The following is a 27770-nucleotide window of genomic DNA, read 5'->3' as shown; positions in this document are numbered from 1 at the left end:
GTGCCATTGACGCCCCAATAGTCACTGCGCAGTAGGCGGGCTCATCTAGGAAAGCTTCACTTTGGCATGTTTCCGTAACCATAATTATTTGTCCATTGTGCACACTAAACGGAAGAAAGCTACGTCTGCAACGTGTTTTATACGGGATCAGTTACATTTTTTCTGTCTTCCTAATTCGTTTTATAAATCAATTTCTAAATACATCAGAAAATTATGTGGAAAATAAATATTCAGGTATTGTAGTTGTTAGAAAACATTTAAGTAGGGATGCACATTGTGAATATGAGAGAATAGGCTCCACTGTCAGTTGGGACTTGCTACCCTTCTGTGCTTGAATGTCTCTTCTCGCTGTCGCGTTCCGAAGTACTGCCTCATCAACCATTTCTTACTCTGCTACAGCAGTGTTCCTTACAAACAGCATCAAAAGCTTCGCCTAAACCGATTTCCAGAGCGCATGCGATATGTTCTTTTCTTTTTCAACTTTGGAATGTATAGAGCCTGCATTGAAAAAAAAAATTGAGTAAGTACCTTCCGCAAGTACCTGTTACGGGGGTGATCGTTTTGTTATCTCCCCAAAGCTGGAAATCCGGTAATGCAAAGCTCTTTTAGACCGAGGATGCGTGATTCCGTTCGTGAACAATTTCTCTCGGAATCTGCATCATAAAAATTAACTATGAGCTGTTTCGAAAGTGTTATGGATACTAAATATTTAGCATACAAACGCCCCGGGTAATTTCCCGTTCTTAAACATGAATTTTCCGTTAGCCTATAATAAAGCCCTTTTTACTGGCAGCACAGACTTTCTCATAGATTAACTCTTTGATGGTGCTGTGTACAGAAAGTTGTACGCCAAGATACTGCATGAACAGCAAAAGCATTGATGGAAGTGACCTTATATAGAATGGGCCGCATAAGCCTGTAAACACTTATTTAATTCTGCTGCAAGTCTGGATAATATGCGCGAATCGCTTTAGTAAAGCAAGAGAAACATCAGACTGCTGGGTGTTTTTGTTCGGTGTCAGTGTGTCGTTCTATGTAGTGGGTTTACTTATTTCGTTGTTTTGCACAATGTTTTATACAAGGCTTAATTTTCATATGGATAGATGGGTGCTTTTCAAGCCTACCAGAGATGAAACACTTTATGCCGTCATATCTGATGTTCTAGTAGTGAGTTTTCACGTGGCATCCACATTCAGTAAAGTTAACAAAACCCTTTAAAGAATGTAAAATCCTTAATCTGTACTACAGCTATACACTTTCTATGATTCTGAATAAAGCAAGAAATGCGATGAAAGTAAGTCATCAAAAAGCATGATTATTCGGTGGCTTAATAGCTTACGCTGTCACTAGTGTGTATAAGCTATGGAAGCACTAATAATAAAACAGAGCATCAGGTGGCTGGTAGTCTTTACACCAACTAACCTTGTTGCAATGGTCGATCCCCTTGGCACGCCCGCCTACTGTCTCAACTCCCCTACTTGATTTATTAACTGGAAATGATAACGCCTGTGGGCGTTACTAGCGATAATGGTGAAGGCACTTAAAAAACCACCTTACACTTTATTTGCCCTTCCTATATGAGCAACAAGATCTACTTTAGGAACAGGCACCTGTGGTTTACACGGGTAACCTTCGGTGACCCTTCGGGTACCTAACTTCGCAATCACTTAAGGTGATATCCGAGTCGTAAAGTCGTGTTTACCTTTTGGTAATCTAGTTTGTATAATTAAGGAAATCTAGATAGTAATCTAGTTTTATATGTAAGATCTTCAAGGCGTCTCTCTATAAGGAAGACTGCGAAAATTGATTCCAGTGACGTAGGGACCTCACTTTTCTATTTATGCTGCACTGATGGGGGTAGCAAACGGAAGTTTCGCCTAGATGATGAACTCTGTAAGTGTAAAACAAACTACCATTAGGTTTCGTGAGCCAGCATCAGATGATGCTCCAATTTTGATCAGTCAAACTCATGCACTCTTTTGGAGAACGCCACCTCTATAGCACTACTGCGGTTCAGTAAAGTCTACAAAGCTTCGTGGGAGTTCTACGGGAGCTGGGCGTCTTTCCAAATGGGGAGTGTATTCTCCCTGAGGCAAACCGTAGAAGAATCGAAAAAAATGTCTGGTAAACGGACAGCCGAACTTAAATCTAATCATCACACTGGAGTAAAAAAGAACTTGCCAGAACGAGGAAGCTCGAACCTACACACCATCTGCGCAGCAGGAGAATTCTGTAGCTTCATACTGCTTATGTGGAAACTAGTCTTGGATTTTGACCAAATTTCCTGCAAGTTAGCAGCCTCCAATAGCAAAAAAGCATGTTTCAAACTTCGAATTTTTTTTCTATTTTAGGCTGTTTTCACTGCTTGTGTACCAAAATTCTTGTTATTAAATAATGCCAGCCTCAGCCAAATTCTGCGTGCGTATGTACAATCATACGCGTACTGGTAGCACATAGGTCACATAGGAATTCTCGGAAACATTGAATATGCGGTTTCTGGAACTCACCCATTGATGCTCCGAGTGCCCGAAGCTGTACCAATTCGACGATCGACAACTCAGTGACCTAAGTTGGTGAAAAACGGCTAGATATGGAAGTGCGTGAAATTTCCAAAGAATGCATTTATATTCCGCCAGAACCTGTCTCGGGGTGAATGTCGACATTATCGCGATCAGCATTGAAGCAATCTAGCGACACAACGTATAGCCAATGCCAAAACGTCTGTGCAGCCGGGTTCCTCTCTCGCGTTTCGATTATGATGGTCGATGATGATTTATTGGCATCCACTTCGAAACGGGAGGGGGAGGGGTGCCAAATAGTCACCTATCCTAATTGAGTTTTGTACGCACTTTCTTAATCATTTTACTGTTCAAAAGATCTCCAACTTCCTTGTACCGCTACCTGTGCCTTTAACGTATCGGGTGATATCAATCTCTTCCTCGTATTTTTTTTCACCAATGCTCTAAATGTTTGTTGCTTATCTCAACAGCTTACCGGTTGATTATTACGTCCGCTTTAAATCCAAGCGCTTCTGGAAAGTGTACGGGTCCTACTTGGTAAGACCCCTAGGATATGCTAGTCTCCAGATTCTTGCAGCAGCATACACATGCCCCCTGTTATTGCGAATTTTCTCGGTATTTTTTGTCCTTCGGCAACACACTGGAGCCTCAAATAGCAAGGCACCTTCCTTCTTGTTGTACAGATTTTAAATCTAATTTCTTCTTTCTCATTCTCGTAAATCTTCGTGGTCTTTTTTGTTTTCATTCTTTGCATGCAATTTACTGTCTGTTTATCTCTCTTTCTAATGACTGCTGATTATCTATTTATACTCTCAATCACCCTGTGCTTGGCTGCCAACATTCTTAACAACGTTCTTCGTCCATTCTGTGTCCACGCTTTTGAAATAGAGATACTTGTGCCTTTTAGCCGCCCATTTATTTCAATACATGTTCATGGATCTTTATTTTTTTATTGAAATGAATATTAGGAGAGGTTGGCGCCTTTATGGTGGCGCCGGCTACTCCTTGTCACTTGGCAAAAGAAACAAATTTGCCTAAAAAGGGAGAATAGCGACACGAAATATGGCACTCAGTACAACACTGGATGAATAAAAATTATACAGTCCAACAGTACATAGTCGCAAAGTTCTGTACATTTGTTCAGTCCACGTACACATATATAAAGTCAGATATATTGTACAGCCAAAACACACAACACATGTAATGCACTGCAAGTACAGAACAGAATACATATTGCGTAAAAGTTGAGATCACCACGTAAACCAGTTATGAACCACGAATAACGTTTGTGTTACTCATTTAGCGTATTCAGATCATCTTATACCTAATATTTTCCCAAAATGTTGGTGTCCTCTAAAAACGTTTTCAGAGCAAGAAGCGCTCTTTTTTGAAGGCCCGCAGTTGGCCATGGGCCAAGTGTCTTTTTTAGAGTGAATGGTCTTCTAACATCAACAAATTTGCTTGCACTACCCTTCTTTGTGGATCGTATTTCATGCACTCGAGAAGAAGATGATTCACATCTTCGTCTGGATGGCCACAAGAACACTGCGGACTAGAGACACGTTTTATCCTGTACAAGAAGTGCTTTGTAAATGCAGTACCAAGACGCAGGCGGTGTACCAATGTTTCAAATTTTCTGTTGTCTCTAAGATTTTCCGGCATTCATAAGTTTACACATGGGTCTATAAAGTATAACTCCGAGTCTTTAGTTTGCTGATCAACCCAGGTAGTTTTGCTGAGGCGACAAGAAATCTGTCTCAGGAGCAGACGGACTTCCCTACGCAATAGAGGAAGATTGGTTGTCTCCGCGTTATTGTGCGCCCGATTCGCAGCTGCGACCGCTGCAGTATTACCAGGAATATTGCAGTGCCCAGGTATCCACTGGAATGCAATTACGTGGTTCATTGCGCTTTCTTCAAACACAATATTGCTATGCGCTTCTCTGGGTTCAAATGAGGCCCAGTCCATCTCACTCCGCACGACCTCATTTGTCATTTTTCTGTGAGCTCCCGAAGCCAACGAGCATACCGATCTTCGGTTAACTTTCAAACACGACAAGATATCTGATTTTACGCGCGTAATGGCATTTCCCCGTGTTAGCGCTGTTGCCATGACTCCTTTCCAGATTCCACGTGCCACCTGGCATGTATTGTCGCCCCCGAGTGCCTTACGTTTCATTATTGCTGCATTCCGCTTCCATATTATTTTCAGCTTTCTTGATGGCTGCTTGAGTAAGTCTTTCCTTCGTTTACATATACGCCGAGGTATTGATATTCCTCGGCTATGAGTATAACTTGCTGTTCATTTGACACCACGTCGCCACAGATATTCTCAAGTGTCTCCAAATCTCTTGCATTGTCCGCTAGTAGCTCGTCCCTACACATCAGTCTGGGGACCTTCTGTTGCAGCATTCATCCATTACGCATGTATGATAAATCAAAGCATATGTCTCTGTTTTTCAGTCGTCTCTTTATGCCCTTTACTTAAAGCGTGAACATAAATGGAGACTGATAACAGCCTTGCTTAAGTACTTGGAGAATTTCCACCGCGTCATTACATTTCCAGCCGGCGCACACAATCTGTTCTCGCTTGTCGCTACGTATTTCCTTCAGCGGCTCCACGATATCGTCATCTGTGCCTTCATGCTTGAAAATATGCCATAACAATTTTCTGTCTACGTTGTCTTTGGCTAAATAAATGTCTAGAAATATTGTCCACAAAGGCCTATTCTGAGCTACTGAAATCTCTATGCACTGTGTTAGTACAAACATATCCTCTAAGCGTCTGGTTCGTCTGAACCCATTCTATAGTTCTCCCAGTATACATCGTCATTCTCCATTCATTTCGACAGTTGTAATTTTAAGGCTTGCATTGCTATTTTGTTTCTCACCGGTTACTCTAGCTTACTTGTACGAACTCGTCCTGTCCTTAGCATCTTTGCCTTTGTAGATAAGGTTCATCGTGCTTTCATGCCATCCAACCGGACTTTTCTTCGTTTTAATCCCTTGCTCAATGACATTAGTCAACAGTGCTTGATCTTTGGACCAAGTTTTTCGATTCGTTTTATTGGGATTTCGTCGACTCCTGTGTCATGTTATTAGGGACATTTTCTTCTGCTTCTTTGCAATAACATATTTATACGCTAAATTGCAATATCTCTGGCTACTTTGTTGTATCTGCCTGAGTGAACCACGCTTTCTTCTTTAACGAAGTCGTGGCCTAGTTGTAGAGCATCCGCTTCGGCTGCGGGAGGTTGTGGGTTCGATTCACACCACCACCGGGAACTCACTGGTTCCAATGAGAACAAGTGTACCCCGGCCTGGCGTTCGGCTTTCTTCACAGGTGAAACGCTTGGGAAAGGCGCTTGCGCCCTAAATTCCTCTCGAAAGCCTCTTGAGCACACAAAAAGAAAAGTGATGTTTTGGCCGCTCCTATGGCGTCCATTGGCTATGTAGCGCCGAAAATTCACGTATTGACGTAGGGATGCCCTCGGGTTGCGCACAAACACTCATTTCCAACCGTTGACGTCACAACGCGGCCGAGCACCAGGCCGGGAGAGCGCTTGTAGATGTTCTACCGGTGGGTAGGCGGCGGCAGCACTTGCCTCCCACAGCCGCGGTGGATGCTCTTCAACACGGCCTTCTGTAGCTAAATAAGAGGCGCGCAGAGACAAGTCGCAAATCTCTATTGTGCCCTCTCTCGAGATGTGAACCCCCACGAGAAATCGAGCACCAGGCCAGAGAACATCTCTAACCGTTCAATAAAACCGGATGGTTTCCGGCGACACCGGTATTTGAACTCGGTACCTCCCGCATAGGTCGCGGATGCTCCGCCACTTGGTCACCACCGCGCTAGAGCTCACTCGTCACCTTTTACTTTTCTCGGTATTTTTTTCGATCTAAGGAACACCTCTTCATCGTGTAATCCCCGCATTGGGCTTTCCGATTATCCATACGCGCCTGCTTACGCTCTTCTATAGCTTGCTTTATATTTGCTGCTTTGACGACTTGCCATGTCTGTCTTCATCTCCTGCTGCACAGTGTCTACGAGTTCCTTATATTCACAGTCTGTTGTTGGAAACGCCTCCATTTTCTTGTCTGCTTTCTTCTTTTGCGATCTCTATTATTTGCTTTTCATCTATCATTAGAAATACTGATACTATTTTTTCATGATGTGCGTTACTATCTCTCCCAAGTTTCAAGGTTAAGCCTTTATTATTATCGTGTTCATCTATCATCTTTTGGTCTAGTCTTTCTTTGACTGTTTCTGAGACTAAGGTGTAATTGATACATGACTGCCTATTTCCGCATTGCCGCTTGGCCTGTCCATGACACTTATTCTCCCTGTTAACAACCTTAAGGTTCTGTTCATTGTGCATATCCGGTACTAGAGAACCGTTGTAACCAGTATAACTGTTTAAATTCGTCCTTTGCGCAATCATATTTCCCCCTGATATCGCCTGGCCCGATTTCTTGATCTCATTAATATCGCTTCTAATGCTGTCAATCAATTCTTTATATTTATATCTGCTATCACTACCGGTCTAAAGGTAACCTACTCCAAGCCTCGTCTTTCTGCCTTCAAATCTACAAATGCTCCTTACATATTTACTTTACCCTTTGGCACTTTATACCTCGCATAATTAGCATGCCTCGGCCTCCGCCACCGCCTTTCGTTGACCCAATCATTCTGTTGCACCCCTCCCTTACAAAATTGACAATAATTACAGACGGCTACTCCTAATCATGTAGATACGTTTCGGTCAAGGCGTACACGCTAATGGCTTCGTCATTCAGCTATGTTCTGATTTCGAGCCATTTTTGCTGCTTGCGACCACCCTGTATGTTTACGTAACAAATTTTGCCGTCTCCGTTTTTATCTTTTGTTCCTCTTTGCTTAATTCCTCGTGTTCTAATTGTGTCCCTTGCTGGTGTGTCGCTACATCAAATACTCAGTCTTTATTCGTGATTGCCTGGGGCCCGCCCAGAGAAGCTGCTGCCGATGCTACGAATCCACATCCCGCCGGTGTGGCTACACTATCGCTCAAATTTATCCCGTCACGCACAAAAGCGCCTTCGCGATATTCTCCTTCTACTTCTCGGTTCATGTCAAAGACCGTAAAATTAATTGCCTTAGCTAGCGTCCAAATTTCTCTGTACCACGCGCACTGCCCTTTGAGTTGAATACCTTTCAGTTGTCTTTCAACCTCTGGCACCGTGCACACTAGGATCGGCACTTCCTTTGAAACATTCCGCAGATCGGCATCCCCTTTGGCTATTTGCTTCGTGATCCCTGTCACCCGTCCTTGCTGTAAGTCAATTACTCCACCCATTATCACCACCAGTAGCCACTCCTTCATTGTGTCTCAAATGTGTTGCTTGGCTTTCGCTACCACTTTCTTGATCGGTTTCCCCGGAAGCGCACTAATCTGGACTCGCTCGCGTACACGTAGCCTTTCTATTATAACTATACGCATGCTTAAATCCCCATCAAAGACAACTCGACGCTTTTCCTCCTCCTCTCCGCCGAAAGCTGCGGCTGGACCGCAGTACCCTTGTCTCATCCTCCCCCTTCGCTTTGTTGCCTGCCGTGGCCGGAACGTCAGTGCTAGCCACTTCTTGACCATCGCTGACGTGTCCGCCACTGCTTCCTGGCATGGTGGTTTCGGTTTCCCTACCTGCTCTTGCTGCGGTGCCGCACCCGTTCGCCGTGCTCGCATTGAAGCGTTCGCAATTGCTTTGCGGAATGGCGGCCCTCAGCTATATGTGTACATTGGCTAGGTTATTCTCTACTACCTTCATGTGCGTAAGTTTAGTCTTGAGCTCCTCGCCTACTTTACCAACCCACCCAGTTTCCTTCTCCTTCCCAGTGCACCCGCTGTGCCATCCAGCGGCGCCACCACGAAGTGCGCGCGTGGCACGGGTTCCATTCGGCCAAGCTTCGAAGAAATTTAGGAGGATCTCTTTTGTCATTGAAGAGGGGAACATACGCATCGGCAGATGCCCAGTTATGCAAGTTGCCGTCGAACAGCTTCATTCAAAAGCGGGGCATACACAGCGCCACTTTCTGTTCCCTATGCACAATAGCTCGATGTTCTACCCTTTATGTCATGAACTACCCATTAGACCATGGGACCCAAGTTGGTAAGAGAACGGTTAGAGACACAAATAAACAGGTACACAGATTGACAAGTGGACAGGCAGTCAGACCTTGGAAAGTGCGTCCAGTATGCTAAGACTGATGATCCTGCAGATCCCGCTTCGCGGGGAATTCGGACATCAATGCCAGCAGCACGGAGGCAACGTATTGAAACACAGTGCTGCACCCGCCGAAAGGCATCATGAATGAGGCACCTATGACGCCGGGCTGCTTTCTGACGCTTGCCTCTGCCTACGCCGCGCTACCTAGCGCCGCTGCAGCAAAGTATCTGCGTGGCGCCTGTGAGAATAAGTGTGCCTGGTTATGTAATGCTCTTCAATGAACCTCTGTGACGCCAAATTGGGTCACTGGGTGTAGCCCACCTACTATGTCTGGTGTTGGCCGCTATCGAACCCACGTCACACATTTGCAGACAGTCTTAAGAGGAAGCTTTAGCTCGGGCCGAACTCCGACGCGCCCTATTCAAATACATGTAAAACACAAAAACGCTTTTCTGATATAACCCCTGGACTGATCTTAATAAAATTTGCTGCATTTGACAGGGAAAGCTAAATTCTAGTGACTGTTGGAAGCGAAATTTCCATATAGGGCCCGAATGTCGTTACAAAAAATTTCAAAACTTTGAAAGTTTGAAAAAAGTAGAGCCACAAAGTTTGCAAATTAATTGCGCTGCATCAAAACAGATATCGCGGTTCTGTAAACGGTATCTATTAGATCATTCAAAGCGGACAATTTCGATGTGTCAATTTATATCTTACGTGAATTCGTTACGTTGTGTATAAGGGTTCTACGAAAGCTGTATATTCATATTACTCAATTTTTTTAGATTGATGTGTAGCATATACATTTTGTCCGCTTGTGATGTACTATTAAATGCAATTCACGTAATTGTGATAGTAATTGTGATTGCTGAGTTACCAGAGTTCCGAACTTGATGGTTTCGTTCTCTAGAACGAAACCATCAAGTTTAGTTCGCGAGTTTGCTAATTTTTTAATAAAGAACTGACGACATATTTTAAAAATTCGAAACAAGCAGCCACTATATCTTAAGTTCTTCTTTCAAATGCAACAAACCTCGCCAAATTTGGTGGAGTGGTTGCCGAGAAAAACGAAATTTTCTTTACATGTATTTATATAGGAGTACCCTAGCTAAAGCTTCCTCTTAAGACATATGGGATTTTATGGCGCAAGGGCCAATGATAGCCAAAGAGCGCCAATATTCGAACATGTTGCTACCGCATTCATTACTTCACTCTCAGGGCGAAACTGCGATACTTCTCTTCACGGCTTCGCGGTTCCATACGATTGGTTCTTGGGAACTTCGTATGTTTCGCTGATTGCTTTGCCGGCTTTCGTGGGCTTCTTCGCGGCGTGTGGCCTTGTGCTTGGCTATTCGTTGTCGTCTTCCCCCGATCGCCGCACTTATGTACACGTGCGCGGTCTTCTTTGTTCGCTCCTTTTTTCTTCTCACTAAATGGTGCACTTGGCGTCGTGCACGTCTTTCATCACAAAATACCCTAGGATACTCTGAGCACGAAGGCAAACGAGCGGTTTGTCTCTCGCCTTCGCTACTTTCCCCACGAGAGCTCCTTCCTTATTGCTGTATACTTATGGGAGACACGTGGCCATTACGTCAGTACCGAGAGTCACGTCGGCTCTCTTGTTTAAAAACGCCAATAACTTACCCTCATCGGGACTAGACTAGCTTCTGCTACATGCTGATGGCCACTCACGCGCAGTGCAACACGAACTACACGCGGTGGAATCACGTGTTTGCGCACTACAGGCAAAGCTAAACGACGATGTAGAGTGGACGTGCGACTGCATGGCAAAGGCGTGTGAGCGGACGAATCGGAACTGTCGCTCCTCGTATATGGACCAATCGACGACTTTCACCATGTTTACGTCACGAATAAAATATTGTTGAAGCCATGGCATGTGACGAAGGGACCGGGAAAACCCAGAGGTGGAACACGTGAATGATATTTGAATTATCGAAGCTGTTATCAGAGGCCCTTTATCATGATCAGTTTCAGCTGCTCCGTCTCTGCCTCCAGCGAGGGGTTAGAAGCAGGTGCCAGGTTCTTTGCTATTCTCTAATTGTTTTCTCGTGCGCTTCAAACAATGTGGTTTGGCGTGCATCAACATATGGCTTATTGATGCCTTTCTAAAATCTCATCTGAGTGCGATATACAAAACCGGAACTTGGTGAAGCTAACGGCCATGGTGCTATTGTTCCAGTGGGGACACCCGCCGCCTAATATTAGTTCCTCACAGTAATTTGGGCCGGCTGGTTTTTGTCGCAAGAATTTAGACAGTATTCTCAATTGTCGGGATGCGAACCCTGCTTATGTGTGCACGTACAATGCACTACAAACAGGGAGTTATCAGAGGCATTTGAAGTGGTTGTTAGCTACGTTCTGCTAACCGAGGTCGTGGTGACTTTTCGCACTTCGGGCAAAACGTTTCCGCTTTACTGAGTAAAAAACATGTTCACTTACACCTCCGCGTATGATAGCGAACTGATTATACACTGTAAGACTGAACTTTATGTCTCTCCTTCAGTCATTTGACAGTGCTGCCTGGCGGAGCCGTCGGTGACATATATATAGAGAGCTGGTGTGTCCAATACCGTTAAACAAAAATTAAATTAACATTTCCACTGGAGTAGCCAGCACAGCGTCTATTACAAGTACGACAAACAGGTTTCGAGAATGTAAATGCATAAGAAATGTCGTAGTTGCTGATTGTGCAAGGATCTTTATGTGTTAAGGTATTTGCGACTTCACTAGGTTACTAAAAAATTAACTAGAAACCGTGAACCTTAACTTACAGCAGACTGGATAACGCAACCATTAATTTTTCGGTATGCTAGTGAAGCATTACATCTGATTTTTCTGTGCGTGCGTGGGTGTGTGTGCGTGCGTCTGTTTCTGTGAGTGTGTTTGTGTGATTGTTTCTCGTGGATTTATGTACCGTAAATGTCGATGTAGATGATAATCTTTGGCCTAATAAGATGCAGTAGCGCAAAACTCTTACTGACATCGTATTCTGTATTTATTTCACGTGAGAAGGGCATAGTACTTTCAAGAACGGCTGGAACGATACTGGCGTAAAATATTACCGGTTTGCTCTCTTAAACTTGTGCTTGATGTCGCATACACCTCGTTTGGTTATTCGCATTTTTTGTATTTTTCTCGACACAACAGTGTCCTCATTGGCAATAATACAGGTCTGTTTAATGGTTACATGTACTAGGGTTTATACTTCCTACGCCAGTCTACAGAATGAAAACGCGCTGTCGTTACTTGTAGTGGTTTCATATGACAGCGCCACAAATAATTTTCTCTCCACGAACACGCTGTGCAGGAATTCTATTTCTTGATTTTTACTGCAGCACACGAAAAAGTGAGGACCCGTGCACTACATTCACTGCTAGGTTTGCGGTTCGTACTTGAAAAAATTCAGCACGACCCACTCAAGTATTTTTTTTTTCTCGTTGGCTTCCTGCTCGCGGTTAAGATTCGTTTTATGCTCTCCTGATATTCTGCTGGAGGGCTGGTGCCTTCGTTCGGGAGTAGTTAGTGTCGCGTGCAGAGACTCGTCTTCGTCGTTAATCTCAAATGTCGGGCACACCATTAGCGCTGCCTTGAAGCGGTCGTGGAATGTAAGAATGTGTTTCGAAGGGGACGACGTCGCTCCGAATAGCGAAAGGAAACGACACTGAGACTCCCGAGACAGCGTCGCCTGCCATGCGTTCGCCACGGAAGCTAAAGTTTTGTTTTTCTTTTACTCATGCATGCTATTGAAGTTTCTGAACATTCGCCGCCAGTTGGTGTTGAAGGCTGAGCCGCTTCATATTTTCTAATGAAGAAGAGCTTTGCTTTTTCGCGCAATCCTTTAACCATATTTCGTGCTCGGTGTCTTAACTCGCGTAGCACGATTGTTTTATAGAAGCGTTGTACAGATAACCTTCAACGCATTGTAGTTTACTTTATCAAATATTCAAGGTTTTGTGTTCTTTAAAACAAAATGCGTAACTAAGTGCACACTTTTGCAAGCTTTTCAGTTGCAATGTATCAAGCCTATTTCACCCTATGCTTACATCGTGTTTTACATCACTATGCTTACATCGTGTTTTACTACCTTTCGCAATAGATTACGCTGAAGTTTTGTCATCATTAGCATTTATTCATACCTTGGCACCCCTTTATTGCGGCTGCCCTGGTATATAGGGTGGTTGCATGCTAGTCCCAGGTACAGTGCGGTTCTGTAATGTATCCAATATTATTTTGGTGCCTGTTACTTTCACAGAGCCCTTGTATTGCTTTGAGACACTAAATGCACTGAACCATCTTCACGATCTTCGTACGCATCACACTGAAATTTCTGATCACACTGCTACCTTTTATTCACATTTGTATTTTTACGGGTGCGCCTTTGTTTCGACTGTACTCTACTGCATCGTCAATCTTTTTCTCGCCAAATTGGACATGCCATTCATTTCCCTCTCTCTGATTAAGATGCACCACTCTGCCAACTTTGCCTTATCTCAAGGTGTGGAAGCTTAAGGTAATTGACATTAATCTTTCATGCCCTTGCATGCGATTTCGGACTGTTTGGTTGCGTTTTGTCCACAATGTGTACCAGTTCATCTTCCCTCTTACATTTGGAATAACGTGCTATATAGTCAGCTAGTCGGATCTTCAGAGAGTGCGGTGGGGAGTACTACTTTGCAAGAACGCTCATGTGCCGTGCTTTGCGCAAACTTCGAAGAAGACCAGGCAGTAGAAATTGAGGCGAAGCTCTACGGCCCCTTCGACATCCGTCATAAATCACTGCTCTGCCCAGGAGGCTGTCAAGGTAGGCGAGGCGGGAGAAAGCGACCCACTAGTGCTTTCCCCCGCCCCTTCCCCTCTTCCCACCCCTTCCTAGTCCTCTTACTACCATGGACCGTCAAGTGACTGGAGAGTTTGAGCGTGCCGATATTCCGGTATACGCCTAGGCGGTCGCATATTTCCGGGTAAACCGAGGCTAGTCGCGACATGTTGTGAAGCTTCGTCTAGCCACAATGCCTTATGGATATGTTTTCTGGCTAGCCTATAGTGTTCTTGTCGAAAAAAAAAACACTTAATAAGGTAACATGTCCATGATTTTGCTGCTGCCGAAAATTTACGCCATCAGGGAAGTAGAATACACTTGCTTACTTAAATATTAGCTCGGAGATTCTCTGATTCAGATTTGTACCACAAGACGGTGCCACTGGCCGGGCTACTCGCATTTAAGCCTTTACTTTCCCGGAAATCCGCCAACGTCATTGCGTATACCAGAATACTAGACTCGCTAAAACTTTCTATTTAGTTAATTTCGGCACCAACAAAGAAAATGGAAAATTATGCTCTGCTCACCTCCTCTCTCTCTTCCCTGAGCAGAAAAGTATCGCGCCACACCTGCTATTTGTTTTTATTTTGCAACGAAAACATTTTATGGCTCAATGCAAACAGTATTCTGCACCACGTATCACAAATAAGAGTGAGCGCGCACCCAACGCATCTCAATATATATTTTTTTTATTCGAACACAAATGCCACAGGTGCGTTCATTTCACTGTCTCCACACAGGTCCCACGGCACTTTCAGACTGGCTGTTGATGTTGAGCTGATAATGAAAAAAAAGGGTAGTTTACGCGAATGCGCGAGTCAATCGGGCTGTGAGGCGCGTGTGATCGGCGGAACCACTTCAGGCGCTGCACTTCATATCACACAGTTTTAACACAGTTATCGATTCACGCCTTCGGAAAGTTAGTTTCGAGGAAAGTATGTTTTGTACCTTCTGCACAAGGGATGAGACGCCCGATAAATTTCGTGTATGCTTGGTTGGTAGTGTCTTTCTTAAAAGACTCATTTCGGGGGATAAGTACGTTTCTAACAAAGACAGAAGGCACTGTTTCCTGCTGAAACTCGAGCTTTTCTTTTACCAAAGAGGGGAAATAAGAAGATGTCTTCTGCATCGCTTACCCTCCAGCAGAAATTGAATTTTGTACTTCCTACGTTTTCGACGCCAGCTATGCAGGCTCCAAGATTCAAATCGCCCTTTATATGCAGGAATGTCGGGTGTAAGGCACTAGCTTTATAAGTTTCAGGAAAATGTTTAAAATTTTTCTGCGCTCTTATTGTCGCCGCGCAGAGCCGCTTTGGTCAGAAGAGCGTTTGCGGCTGGATTTATGCTGGTGGTGCTGTAGTTGATGTGGTGTAACGAGCTCAGTCCTATGCTGTTTGACAAGGAATCTTCTGGTGTCTTCTGGGGATTCTCCTTGGAACCCTTGCAGGACAGGACCACCTTTAGTTCCTTCCAAAGCTCTATCCAAACAGCTTCCTGAAAGTAGAAACGAAGACACTGTTGCTTTTGTAATTGAATAAGTCAAATGTGACATCTCTATTCATCACATTATGAAAAGTATTATTGCAATTATAATATTATTAAACTACACGTCTCTGTTCTACAGTTAATACGTACTGGATCTGTAGTTGTTGAATACTACATTAGGTTGTGTAAACACAACGCTTCTCAATGACACTGGGAACACAGCATTATCAAAATTAATGTTAACTTTCTTCTTGAACCTTTTCTTCCTTTTTTGCTAAATTGTGAACGGCGAAACACGAGCAGAAATGACAGCGAAGAACTTGATATCCACAAAATATTGCCATATCAAGCTAGTAAAAAGCCAGGCATAGCTGACACCATGCTTGTTAGTTCTGTAAGTAGCGAACCGTTCCATGTTTATACGGCCGATAAAACTGCTATCTTTACTTCGTACAGCGGCCTACTAATTTGCTAGCGCAATCGATTCTTCACCTTGCGGGCGAAACTGAGACTTTTTTTTCTCATTAGTTTTCTTTCATTCTTGACCATATCACCTTAAGTAACATGCAGAGCCTGTACATAAACTCTTGTTCTTCTTTTTGCTTAGCTTCCATAGAAAAGTGGAACAATTTTGCAAATATGTTTCACTTACTTAGTAGAACGTATGTGCAAAGGAGTGTAAATTGACCTCTCCAGGTAACACTAAATTTTTCTCTGTTCCTCTCTGTTTGCGCCCTAGTGTTCCTTTTAATGTATTTATCCATACTGTTACCTCACAGGTTCCAGAGCTTGGAACATAGGTTGAGTGGGAGGGATCGGCAAACAAAAGGACATGGTATGGACATGGTATGGGCATGGTATGGACATGGTATGGACATGGTATGGACATGGACATGATGGGGACATGGTAACATATAGCTTGCAAAATTCTTACTTTGAGAAAGGTACACAAATTTAGTATTCTAAAAACTAGAAATAATTTTCTCAGAAAAAAATAATATTCATATAACACAGCTGTAAAGGAGAAATATGAACGATAAAAAAGAATAATCTTATCAAAATACTCCACTCTCGTACGACTTCCTGCGCCAATGACGGCAAACTACGAAAGCAAAGCAAGCACATTTAGAAGAGCTCTTGAAAAACGTTCCGCATTGACATCCCTCTCAGTTTAGGCAACCGGAAAATAAGGGAATTTAACACAGCGTAGTGTTTAATTTTACTCATTTTTTGATTTTCCATTCTGCGTTTGCGAACGTGTAAAAACATAGCGTGTGGAACATGCGCTGATTCCCCAAGCATCCGTTCCAAGAAACGAACAGCGCTGTCAAATTCTCCCGGAACACCTGGAGCAGTAACCCACGTGCAGAAGTTCCAGCCGCCCTCTCCAGTCTTTCCCTTAATTGCCAAAGAATTGCCTTCGTTTCCTGCATCATCCGCGGGTATAGCGACTGCAATAAAACAAGTTTAAAGGGTATTACGATTATTACAATGACTCAACAGAAGACAAATAACATTACCAGAACAGTTCACTCAGCTCATTCACGAAAACTATTGGGTCCGGTGTAATAACCTTAATAATACTGATGACACCTATAGAAACACGCACCACATTGCGCCCATTGCACACGCAACGCCTAATCGGGTCGCTCGGGCTCACCCTCTCTCCGTAGGGCACTTTCTTGATCTTCCAGAAGAACTCGAGGGTCACGATGCAAATGGCGCCCGCGCAGCCGAAAATCAGCGCCAGGAAGACGCCGCCCACGTTCGAGAGGCCCATCTCGTTGGTGGCCGAAGCGGCCGCGTCGATGGGGCAGGAGTACTTTCCCTCGACGCGCCACCAGCGACGCTTGAGCATCTCCAGCTCTCCGCTCTCCTGCAGCCGGATTATGTACGAGGAGAGCACCGAGCGCACGGGGGAGCCTGCGACCAGGGTGTGATGTGGGCCCGGACGGCACACAACAGACAGATTTAGTTCGGCTTCTCTAGCGTGGTAGAGGGCTCGAAATGCGCACGCGCAGAAGGTTACACGGCGCATTGCGTTTTGCGTCCACACGCTGTTTCGCACATTTGGCGTTATCGGCTGTCCGTGCATTACGTGAATAGAGTGGGAACTTGCTATAGCGGTGGTACTGGCCGCCCGCAGTGAACTGAATTTGACGTTGCTGTCGTGGAAGTCACTTGGTTTGTAGCGAAATAACGTGTAAAATGACTTTCGGTTAATCGGGCCGCTTCAACGAAGGAATAATGGGCTACTTCATGGCGTTTTCAAGATCGGCTCTCATATCGAACATTTTGAGACCTAACAAGAGAAACTTCCCGGAAAACAACGCCACCTATGGGTGAGGTGCATTGCGAATACTTGCAATATACGTATACTATTTGCAAATATAGATTGGGCAAATATCAGTGAAGTGCCCATTAACATGGCGCAAAACACTTAACATATTTGCAGAAATGCGCTAGTGACATTACATCGCACCTCTTTGCGGTCCTGCATCCATGACTAAAACCGCCTTACTAACGTTGCAATTTGTCATTCAGGAGCTCACGCGACGCACTTTCTGCCTTTTCGAAGAGTGAAGTGAAAATCACAGTGGGCAGGAGCACGTATATGTATATATATATATATATATATATATATATATATATATATATATATATATATATACACGCTTTTTTTTTCTTTCGCATTCCTGAAGGCACTGGCCCCCAAAGTTTGCCCCCGATCTTGGCCCCCATTGACCCCCGCATGCTTAACTGACCGCCAATTTGGCCCCCGAAATTCGCGGCTCAGTTAAGCATGCGCAAATATTGACGGGATCACGCAAAGCCAGTTCCTAGAGGCTTCTCCCCCAAATGTATCTTTTTCTCTGCTTGTGCTGTTAATTGAAGAAATAAAAGAAAATGTGGCCAAACAGTTCGAGCACCAGGCTGCTATGCACGACAGCTGAGCTACACATTATTTTCATTTTAATAATCGTGAGGCGAGACAGGAACCTAGCTTCCTAGCTACCTGTCTCAAACTTCCAAGAATGAGGGAAAAATGCTCCGCATTAAAAAGAAAACAAAGAAAGCTTTATTCCCACTGACCGACTCTCTGAGCGCTACCTTCACAGACGGTCACTGGTTGCCTGCAGGCGCCTCACTGCGGCCACGACTAGAATGCCCGCCGCTAAATCCTGTGTTTCCGCGATCCTCATGACGGACCGCCGATGATTGAGTGAGTGAGTGAAGAAACTTTTATTGCAGGTCCGGCGAGGACGCGAACTCGTCGCGCACATGGCTAGTATTCCTTGAGCGTCGGTATTCCTTGAGCGTAGCGACAGCTTGTTCACGTTCGTCAAAGAGCTAACCACATTTTTTGCAACGTGAATGGGAGCGAATGAAATCATTAGAGTGGCCAGCCAAGTCCAACAATCGGTCCTCAAGTTCCTCTTGGCGATCGTTGAGCAGCGCCTGATTACGCGTCTCGGAAGTGTCAGATAAACTTTCGAGCGAATTCATCGTCGGAAAATGGCTGATCGTTCCCTGCCTTACCTATACGCTGCCAAAGCTGCAGTTTTGCCTTTAAAAAGCGATGCCCTCGAGAAATGGAATAATTACATTGTTGATTGCTTTAACGCAAACTGTAAAGGCTGTTCAGGTGCCCTGTCATGTCGGATTGATATCCGAGGGCACTACTCCAAAGCTAGGTGTCTTCATGTGCCTCGATTTTCAGGAATGCGTCCATTTCATTGACCAAGTTAAAGATTGCTAAAGCACTTTTGACCGACTCAGTCATCGCACTTTGGTGCGGTACGCAATGCGCATTATTTCCAGTGCCGCCTGTCTCTTACAAAAATATAACAAGAAACTGACGATGGTTCTCGCATTCGAGCGTTTAAAGCTAACTTTGCTGGATACAGTGATAACTACCCTAGCTTATGACGCGGCTTGCAACATGGTGCCTTGGTACAGAACGCAATGGACTGCACCGGATATCACATTGAATGTAGCAAAGCTTTAGTCGTAGGCACCCGACGAGCCCGTTCTTGCCTAAGCAATTTGTGGGATGGTGTCCATTGGGAGGTAGAGAAGCTTCTACCATGGCAATTCTGTCCACTCAATTAATTTTTCAAGCACTCAGAAATCTTGGCAGCAGTGGTTATTCCTTTGTTTCACGAGTTTCATCAACACCTAAGATGAAAATGGCTCACTAAATGCCTCGCCCATCGAGACTAAAAACGTGAAGGAATCACGGTGCAACTTGTTGAGTACACCTATTTAAAGGTCCGCGCTGATCTCAACCACACATTCTCAAACGTTGTCTGCATGATGGCACAAAACTGCATCTTATACTTGCAGCAGGCACTTCGTTATGAAGACGGAGCCTCAGTAAACAGTTTTAAAGTTTTCGCTATCTGCTTCGAAACAGCTAAATTTGTGAGCGCTCTGTCTTCGCTATTTTTGGGACTTGTCTGGAAGAACCATTGTTATTGTCAAGGGCTTATTTAAAGTGGCGCGATGAGTGTTCGCGAAAGCTCCCAGTGAATGTTTCATACTTGTCCAGAAAGTAAGGCGCGCCACTCACTGAGGCTGAAGGGGCGGCACCCGAGAGTTCTGCGCGCCAAATGCAACCCACGGGCAGCGTGTTAGACGCCTGGTCTAAAATTAGCTACTGTTTCTCTTCAGTGTTCCTTAAATCGCCGCGGCACCTATCTCCGCTGTGTGTGAGTGCTCAATGCGAGATGTATGTTTACCATTTATAAGACATCACCAGTGGAAGACGCAACGGAGATTGTCACACAACCTTTTTAAATGCCAACTGGTTATTACAGAAAGAGGCTGCCATTCGTTTTATGAAAGGAACGAATAAATACTTTCTTTTTGCTTCAGCATGTGCTCTTAAATAGGGGTCTCAAGAAAGTTTCTTCGTTTACGCGTTTCCTCCGCTTCGCGCCATTAGGTACAGGTGCCTCAGAAAATAAACGGAGCGCGCGACGGCTGGTTCACCTGCATCTCTCGGCTCTAGCGGCGGTATCACGAGCTACGTAGCATGGGCAAAGGAAATCTGTGGTGCCTTTCTGCATGCTTTTAAATCCTGCCAGATTAACGGCTCAGGCGAAGGAGCGCTTGTTCCAATGGTCGACGCTAGGGGAACCTTTATGCGCTTGCAGAAACCATTTATTTTCGTGAGGAAACAGCGGCGTGGCCACCACGGTAATAGTCACGTTTCCAACGAAACAAACAGCGGACAGAGGCAGGCGCCGTGCGTTCATCAAGCAAGCGGTTTTGGCGAGAGCTGCTTGCCACTGATAAATAGTTGTGGCAGACTCGGCAGCCTCCTGTAACGTCGACCGTTGGAAGAAGTGTTCCTTCGCCGGAGCCACCGATGAGGCAGCGGCCAAAAACATATAGCATGGCCGCCGCAAATTACGCTCGCGCATGCCATGTTGTAGCCACTGCTGCTGCTAGTACACGAAGATGGGGTTCGGCCACCGCACGCACGCTCCGTTTACTTTCTGGGGCACCTGTACAAGCTTTGTCCTTGGGTTTTTCGAGTTAGGATCTCGGCGAACATCGCTTTTCCAAAGACTAACGGACCAACATTGCTTTTACTCAAACGTATAAAATGATGCATGTTCTGCAGCAGTGTACTTACGACACTATTTAAGCGACATATGAACGCAGAAACCATGCAAAGAGCACAAAATATTTGTTGCTTTATGTGCCATAATATAAGCGGACGTATAAATCATAGGCATAACGTGACATTGTTGGTCGGGCGTTTTATATTCATCATGTGTGTGTTTGTCACAATATTTCTTCCCTCAAAGTGGTCTGTGTGGACATATGTAATACTCGATGACGTGCGGCTTACGCTATGCAATGAATGTGATAGTGTGTGTGGTTTTTATGCGTGCAATATTTCTGGCTGATATGTTAACAAAGGTTTCGATGTCCGGCTTCCACGTTTTAAAATTCGTTATTAGGGCAGTAGTGAATCAATAAGGCTGAGACAGCACAAACAGTTGAACAGCAAGCCTAATGACCATGCAGATTTATTCCTTGTATGCTTCTCAAAAGGAATGACGAACCTCCCCAAAAAATTGTCTCAGCACTGTTATACGCCACTGCCCAGCTACCTACAAGTCTTCACTGCAGGACAACACTGATACTTGGAAATCCTTTCTAAACAACAAGTTAAACAAAAACTTGATGACTTGCAAGAATAGACTAATGGAATGTTTTTTTTGCGTCAATAAAATGGAGTCTAGTATATTAATAAAAAATCTCAATGCCCTTCAATTCTGTGAAGAAGGATGACCAGTGAAGCTGTGTGTGGGCCGCTTAATGGCGAACTGCAACACCGCCGCGGGTCGGCCCGGCATTTCACCATCTTCGGGATCGGCCCACGTATGGGGAGTGCTGAACACCCGCTACACCTTCACCACGGGTCGGGCCGGTATTGCACTATCTTCGGGATCGGCCTACGTATGGGGAGTGCTTACCGCCTGTTTCATCTCCGCCACGGGTCAGCCCGGCATTGCACTATCCTCGGGATCGGCCCACGTATCAGGAGTGCTTAACGCCTGCTTGACCTCCACCGTGGGTCATCTGGCATCGCACTATCTTCGGGATCGGCCCTCGTATGGGGATTGCTTAACGCCTACTTAACCTCCACCGTGGGTCATCCCGGCATTTCACTATCTTCGGCACCGACCCACTTATGCGGAATGCTTAAAGCCTGCTTCACCTCCGCCGCGGGTCGGGCCGGCATTGCACCATCTTCGGTATCGGCCCTAGTATGGGGGGGAGTGTTTAACGCCTGCTTCAGCTCCGCCGCGGGTCGGCCCGGCATTGCACTAACTTCGGGATCGGTCCACGTATGGGGAGTGCTTAACGCCTGCTTCACCTCCACCTCGGGTCGGCTCGGCATTGCACTATATTCGGGATCGGTCCTCGTATGGGGATTGCTTAACGCCTGCTTCACCTCCGCGGCGGGTCGGCCTGGCATTACACTATCTCCGGAATCGGACCACGTATGGGGTGTTTTTTTTACCACAATGACACGAAAATTTGCTTGGACGGTAGAGATATGAAACTTCGCTGCCAAAAATTAAGGATCCCGCAACACTTCTGGGGGCTACTGCGAAATACACTAAAGCGAACAGTTTGGGGGACTACATAGGGGTATACAGTGGGAAACTACTATGAGTCACATTTGTTTCCTAATGTGGGTGCCTCCGACGTAGATGCTCCTACATTCATTTTGCAACAGGTAATGGAGACAAGCCAACGCGCGCATCCTTTTGTATGAAAGTGGCGAACCCTCTAACTTGACGTCACGCACCGCTAAGCACACCGCGCGAGCTAGGCGCTCCCTTGTCTCGGCGATAACACCTACTGGTGTGTAGTAAAGGTAACACCTCTGACTCTTACTGAAAAGCTTACTCGGTTTGACCTGGGTTCGAATGGACCTGTGGGCAAGCGCATTCCGAATTTTATTTTCAAATTTCTTCGTTTAATATACCTGCATATGTCTGCATAATCACTATCCATACATGATGGCCTTTTCTGTACTCTACATCAATCTCGTACATACTGTGTACACATCTTAGCATTCCTGTTATTAAATGTAGCACCACCGCCGGACACCGACAAAACGCCCAATAAGCCACGCAGTGCTTACGCACTAAGACGTATACACAAATAAAAAGTGCTCTTTTGTATGTGCATGAGGTTTAGTGCGCCAACATCAGCTGCAACGTCTCGTTATCGAGCCGATTCCTTCTGGCATTGCGTGCTTTAACGAAAGAGTTCCCTCATCGTTGAGCAAAGGCCGTCATACAGACTTTCGGAGTTATTTAAAGGTGTTTTCTTATCTTAAATAGGATTAAGAGCGCGGCCGCTATGTAGTAGAAGTTCATTTGTCAACATTTGCTTCGCACCCTCGAATGCAGTCATTTCCGCGCAGCGTCCACTGCATCTCAAGTAATAAACCTGCATCGACACACAACAGACAATTTGGGTCGTAACTAAACTAAAATTACACGTTGCCTTCCGACAGTTTCTGGAAGAGACATTTCATAGGCCGCCCGCGGTGTTATTATACAATTTTGCAATTTATTTTCGTTTGTCAGGCCGAATGATAAATCAAGTAGTCTCGCGCCGGTCACATAGTTTGCTTGGTGAGGCAATAAGAAAATTGGAAAGAAAGGAAGAAGCTTGGATGTCTAGAGCTACACTTTATTTTACTGGCGCCATATTTTCTCATAATTCCTCTCATTTTTCATTCTCTCACACTTCATAACTGACTCGCTTGACACCACAGCTTCGTTACCTATGAAATCGCCTACTCCACGCGGCGGATAAGAAATGAATTTACCTTTAAGTGGCAGCCATCTTTCACCGGGGGCTGCGTGAACTTGCAAAACGAACGGACGAAATAACTCTTCGAATTTTCTTTTTTGATGCTTCTCATCAATGTTCGCTTGCAGTAGCTTTGTCGTCAGCTTCCCCATCATCAAACTCTCCATTCCTGCACGAGTTAGGCTGACAAGTGGTTACTGGAGACAAGGTCAAGTGTACGCACTTGCTAGGCGTGCGTTTCAGCAAAAAAAAAAGTATATTCGAACACAATTACATTCAATAACATTTCAAGTTTGTTCTCGTAAATTTAGTGATAGCTTGCAGTAGACCTGAGCAACCTACTGAAATATTGGCCCGACCACATTTCGCCAATTCTGGAAAGTTGCGGTCACAGCGCAACGCGGCGTCGAGTCAAGGTATCAATGTTGCATGTTGAAAACGCGTTCGCCTTGGTTCTTCTTGGTGTTCATCGCTCATCCATCAAGCGCACTGCGTGTCCTCATTTTTTTTCCCGAAGTGCGTGTTTTATTTGCGCTTTACCTGCCTTAAAATGTCGCCGTATCACCCAGCTAACATGCATATCATAGTTAAGTATAGGACAAGCGGTAAAGTTAAATGTGTGCACTTGTTCAGCCTGAACGTGTGAACGACTAACACAACTGCACGTTATTTGAAAATAGCAGAGCTTGGGAGCAGTCTGTCGGGCTCCCTCTCCATGGGCGCGTGCTGAACAAATAATACGACATTGTCTACAAGCACATGTATAGTTTTTCGGGTGATCAAAAAACGTGCGAGAGGTTTTACACAACCCAATTTGAAGTCAATTCGTTCATATACGTGCCAACCTGGAAGACTCTCATACCGGCAGTCACTGTGGTGCTGGGGTGACCCTATAACATGTTTAAGTACTTCGTTTTATGCTTGACAGGCAATGCTGTAGAATTAGGCTACGCAAGTACTGAAAGAAGAAAGAAATGATGGGAGAGGTCAACAGGATGGGAGAATTAAATTTGCAGCCCTACATTGCGGAATGGGAGTAGTTGGAGGTAGCAAAGTAAGAGAGGCAGAGAATCGGAGATTCCTTTACGGGATCACGTACATGACAATGGAGACCACTTCATACTACAGCTGTTCCTGCAGGTTTGTTGTGCCTAATTAAAACAAGTAGCAGGGCCTTCGTCGCCCTATGCTGTTGCTGTGAACTTCCTCTGTTACATTATTGTTCTCTATTTCATATCACAAAATAGATTGAACGATATAGATTGAACACAGTATATACCGGGTGGTGTGGCAATGCCGTATCCCTTGTTGTCGAGCAGGCCTCCGATAGCCGTGAGGTTGCAGTCCCGTTCCACCTCGTACTCGATGGAAGAGGCCTCCATGAGGTATGCGTAGTCACCCCGTTTCACCCTCTCCACACCCTTCTTGTTGCTCTTGGTGAATGCCGACGGCCTGGTCGCTTTCATCGTCGTCCACATCCGCTTGATCAGAGCATTGTCCGAGTTCTACGCCACATGAGACGCGGTTCACGTGAGAAGCTTGCAGGGATAGATAATATTGCCAGGTTAACGCGTGCCAAGGTGAATCGTTGGATCAATCGTCTGCTTTTCTATGAATGCCATTTACTGATCCTCAAAGAACACAGGGGCTTACTATAATAGGGAGACTTGAAATAATCGATAAAAGCGAACAAAGCAAGCCTAGTTACGGAACCAACGTCTCAACAAGCCCTGAGGAAGACTAGTCCCATTCAAGAAATGTTCAACTCCATGCGGAGGCTTCCTTTGTTTGCCAACTCTTTGTGTACTGAGTCTGAATAGTTATCACGGTACGTACTTACTATGACTCGCTTATATGGCTTACGCTTTAGTAATTATCACTTGAGGAAAATGCAAGGAGAGCGAGAGTGAGATATAAAGCTTTATGGTTGCTAAGCGGTTGATGGGCATGTGACCTCAATCCAACCTTCCGCGTTTAATATTGTTATTTGGTACTTTTTTATTATTAAAAAGGAAGTGGGAAACTTCTATGCTATAGAAAGATGTGGTCAATGCATGTGTTTATATTGTAATAGGGCCATCATATTAAAGCTTTATGGAATTTTTAAAAGACGCCTGTGGAAGATAACATAATTCTTGTCGTAGAGCTGGATTACTCAAAGAGCTGGGTAATACTAGCACAAGAAATCGAGGGACGTATTCAACTAATTATCAGAAGTTCACTAATTGACTTAACTACTGACTTTATGCACATATCACGATTTACGAATTGTCGCCGGTAAGCTTGCAAGAGTCATCCACTTAAAATGAATTTCCAGGACGCCACCAATTTGGAGATATTATTTCCCAAAGGGTGATCTGAAGTACATGGGGTTGTTTTTACTTTTGTGCTTAAATGCATAAAAGAGCGTTTTGCTAAAAAAGTAAGCGGAACGAAGGTCCGTTTTTACGGCGAGTGTGATGGCGCATATCTCCAAGTTGGTGTCATTCTGGAAATTTATTCCAAGTGGATATGCCTTGCAAGCTCACCACCTACAATTCGTAATTTGCACTTTATGCCGTAAAGTAATCATTCCAAAAGATAATTAGCAAATTTCTGTTAATTCGTTGAATGTGTGTTTTGAATTCTCCTACATGTAATGTCCGCCTCTCTGAATAATCCAACTTAAGGACTAGAATTATGTTATCTGCGACAGGCTATTTTTTAGATTATGGGATTTCACGCACCAAAACCGCTTTCTGATTATGAGGCACGCCGTAGTGGGGGACTCCGGAAATTTCGATCACCTGGGGTTCTTTAACGTGCACCTAAATATAAGTACCACGGGTGTTTTCGCACTTTGCCCCCACCGAAATGCGGCCGCCATGGCCGGGATTCGGTCCCACGGCCTGGTGCTTAGCAGCCGAACACCATAACACTAAGCAATCACGGCGGGTGACAGGCTATTTTTAAACACTTCGTAAAACTTGAAAATGATCGTCCTGTATAAATGGATATATACTCCACACTAGGCAAACGTACCGGGCTCACAAAAAAGCCGACTGACAGTGTCTGAAGTACGTATATAGAAAACTGATGCGCGAATTGCTTCAATATATGTATTGCACGTGAACCAAGATAGGAGCAAGGTGAGAGGATGGAAAAAAATGCATGCGAGTATTCATCCCATGAAAATTTTTATCTGATGTGCATGCTTTTTTCACTCGGCCGCTTTTCTTTTACAATACCCAATTCTGGCGTGGCATACAAAGCGCCTATGCCATCACCGTACCTTATTTATTTTATGCAAGCTTACTGCCGAATTGGGAGCCAGATTTATGAATTTTCCGTTTAAAAACGTTTTCATTGTAAAGAAGGCGGGATTGATCAACCTCAGGTTGACGTCGAATGAGAACACAATCATGCGTGTTAGTCGTTCTGTTTCTTTCTAATAAAATCGTATTTTTCTTAGCGCTATCATGCCTTCGCTAGAATAAATGAGCTGCGCTACCAAGAAGTATTGGTATAGCACGCTCGACGTTTGTTAGCTGCTTCGTGCAAGATGTTTTTCACTTCAAATGATGGCTGGCGGCCGTTCCTTTAAGGATTTGCATTCCGAAATCGGGCCTAGTTACAACAACTGACGGCATTTAGTTCACGTAGCATTCGAGAAAGTACCTCTTTATCAGTACACGCAACTATGATGGCAACATGCCCACAAAAAAAAAGGAAAAGAAAGACAGGAAGCAGGGCGAACAAAACGTACGCGCCATTGTAGCTCACAGACTATGGCTGTCTGCCGCATAGCATTAGGTTACTGAATTGATTGCTTTCCCGAGTGGCCGCTTCGAGATGGGGTAGAAACGTAAAGTACTTGTTTAAAAAATATAGGAGCCCGTTTGACAACCCAGTTGACAAACCAATTGCTTATGTTGTCAAATTTCCTCGGGAACCGGAGGATTACGGTTTATTTCCTAGCGCAGTGTCTCTTTGAAATGTTGAAACTCCATGCATTAATTATTACTGAAAACAGGTGCCAAGTATGATGCAGAAATTTGTAAAATCTTGACGTTTCAGCCACCTCACGGGAGCGTTGCTGAAAACTTTATTATGGGTTGACCGTATGCTTTGCGAAGGTACCACAAGTTCCAGGTGTAAATTTTAAGATATTTCATTATTTAAAAACGTTAAGATGGTAATAGTTTCTTAATATTGGTCGGATTCTGTTCTGTTTTCATCACCATTCATCCCTACGAGACGAGATTTTGTCAGACTGCCGACTGTGTTGAGCTCGAACAACTCGTAACAGCAGTGTAGGACAATCGTTATAGCTAGTGCGAAGTCGGAGAAGGTAGTCGGCCAATTAAACGGAAACGCCACCTCAGCCGCACA

General features: G+C 44.7%; 1 protein-coding gene across 1 annotated transcript in view; it reads right to left on the bottom strand.

Moving 5' to 3' along the window:
- Positions 1–14230: 14230 nt before the first annotated feature.
- The window catches only part of LOC126522464 (glutamate receptor ionotropic, kainate 2-like), a 74730-nt gene continuing 61190 nt past the window's right edge, over positions 14231–27770 (bottom strand). Inside the window, exons 13-15 of the mRNA XM_050171207.3 lie at positions 24679–24904; positions 16705–16967; positions 14231–15053 (exon numbers count right to left, since the gene is read on the bottom strand). Of these exons, the coding sequence (XP_050027164.2) occupies positions 14829–15053; positions 16705–16967; positions 24679–24904 (714 nt within the window). The 3' untranslated portion in view covers positions 14231–14828. The remainder of the gene's footprint in view (positions 15054–16704; positions 16968–24678; positions 24905–27770) is intronic.

This window comes from Dermacentor andersoni, chromosome 6 (genome assembly GCF_023375885.2).
Source record: "Dermacentor andersoni chromosome 6, qqDerAnde1_hic_scaffold, whole genome shotgun sequence".
NCBI classification, from domain to species: domain Eukaryota; kingdom Metazoa; phylum Arthropoda; class Arachnida; order Ixodida; family Ixodidae; genus Dermacentor; species Dermacentor andersoni.
This window is presented reverse-complemented; position numbering and strand designations above follow the sequence as displayed.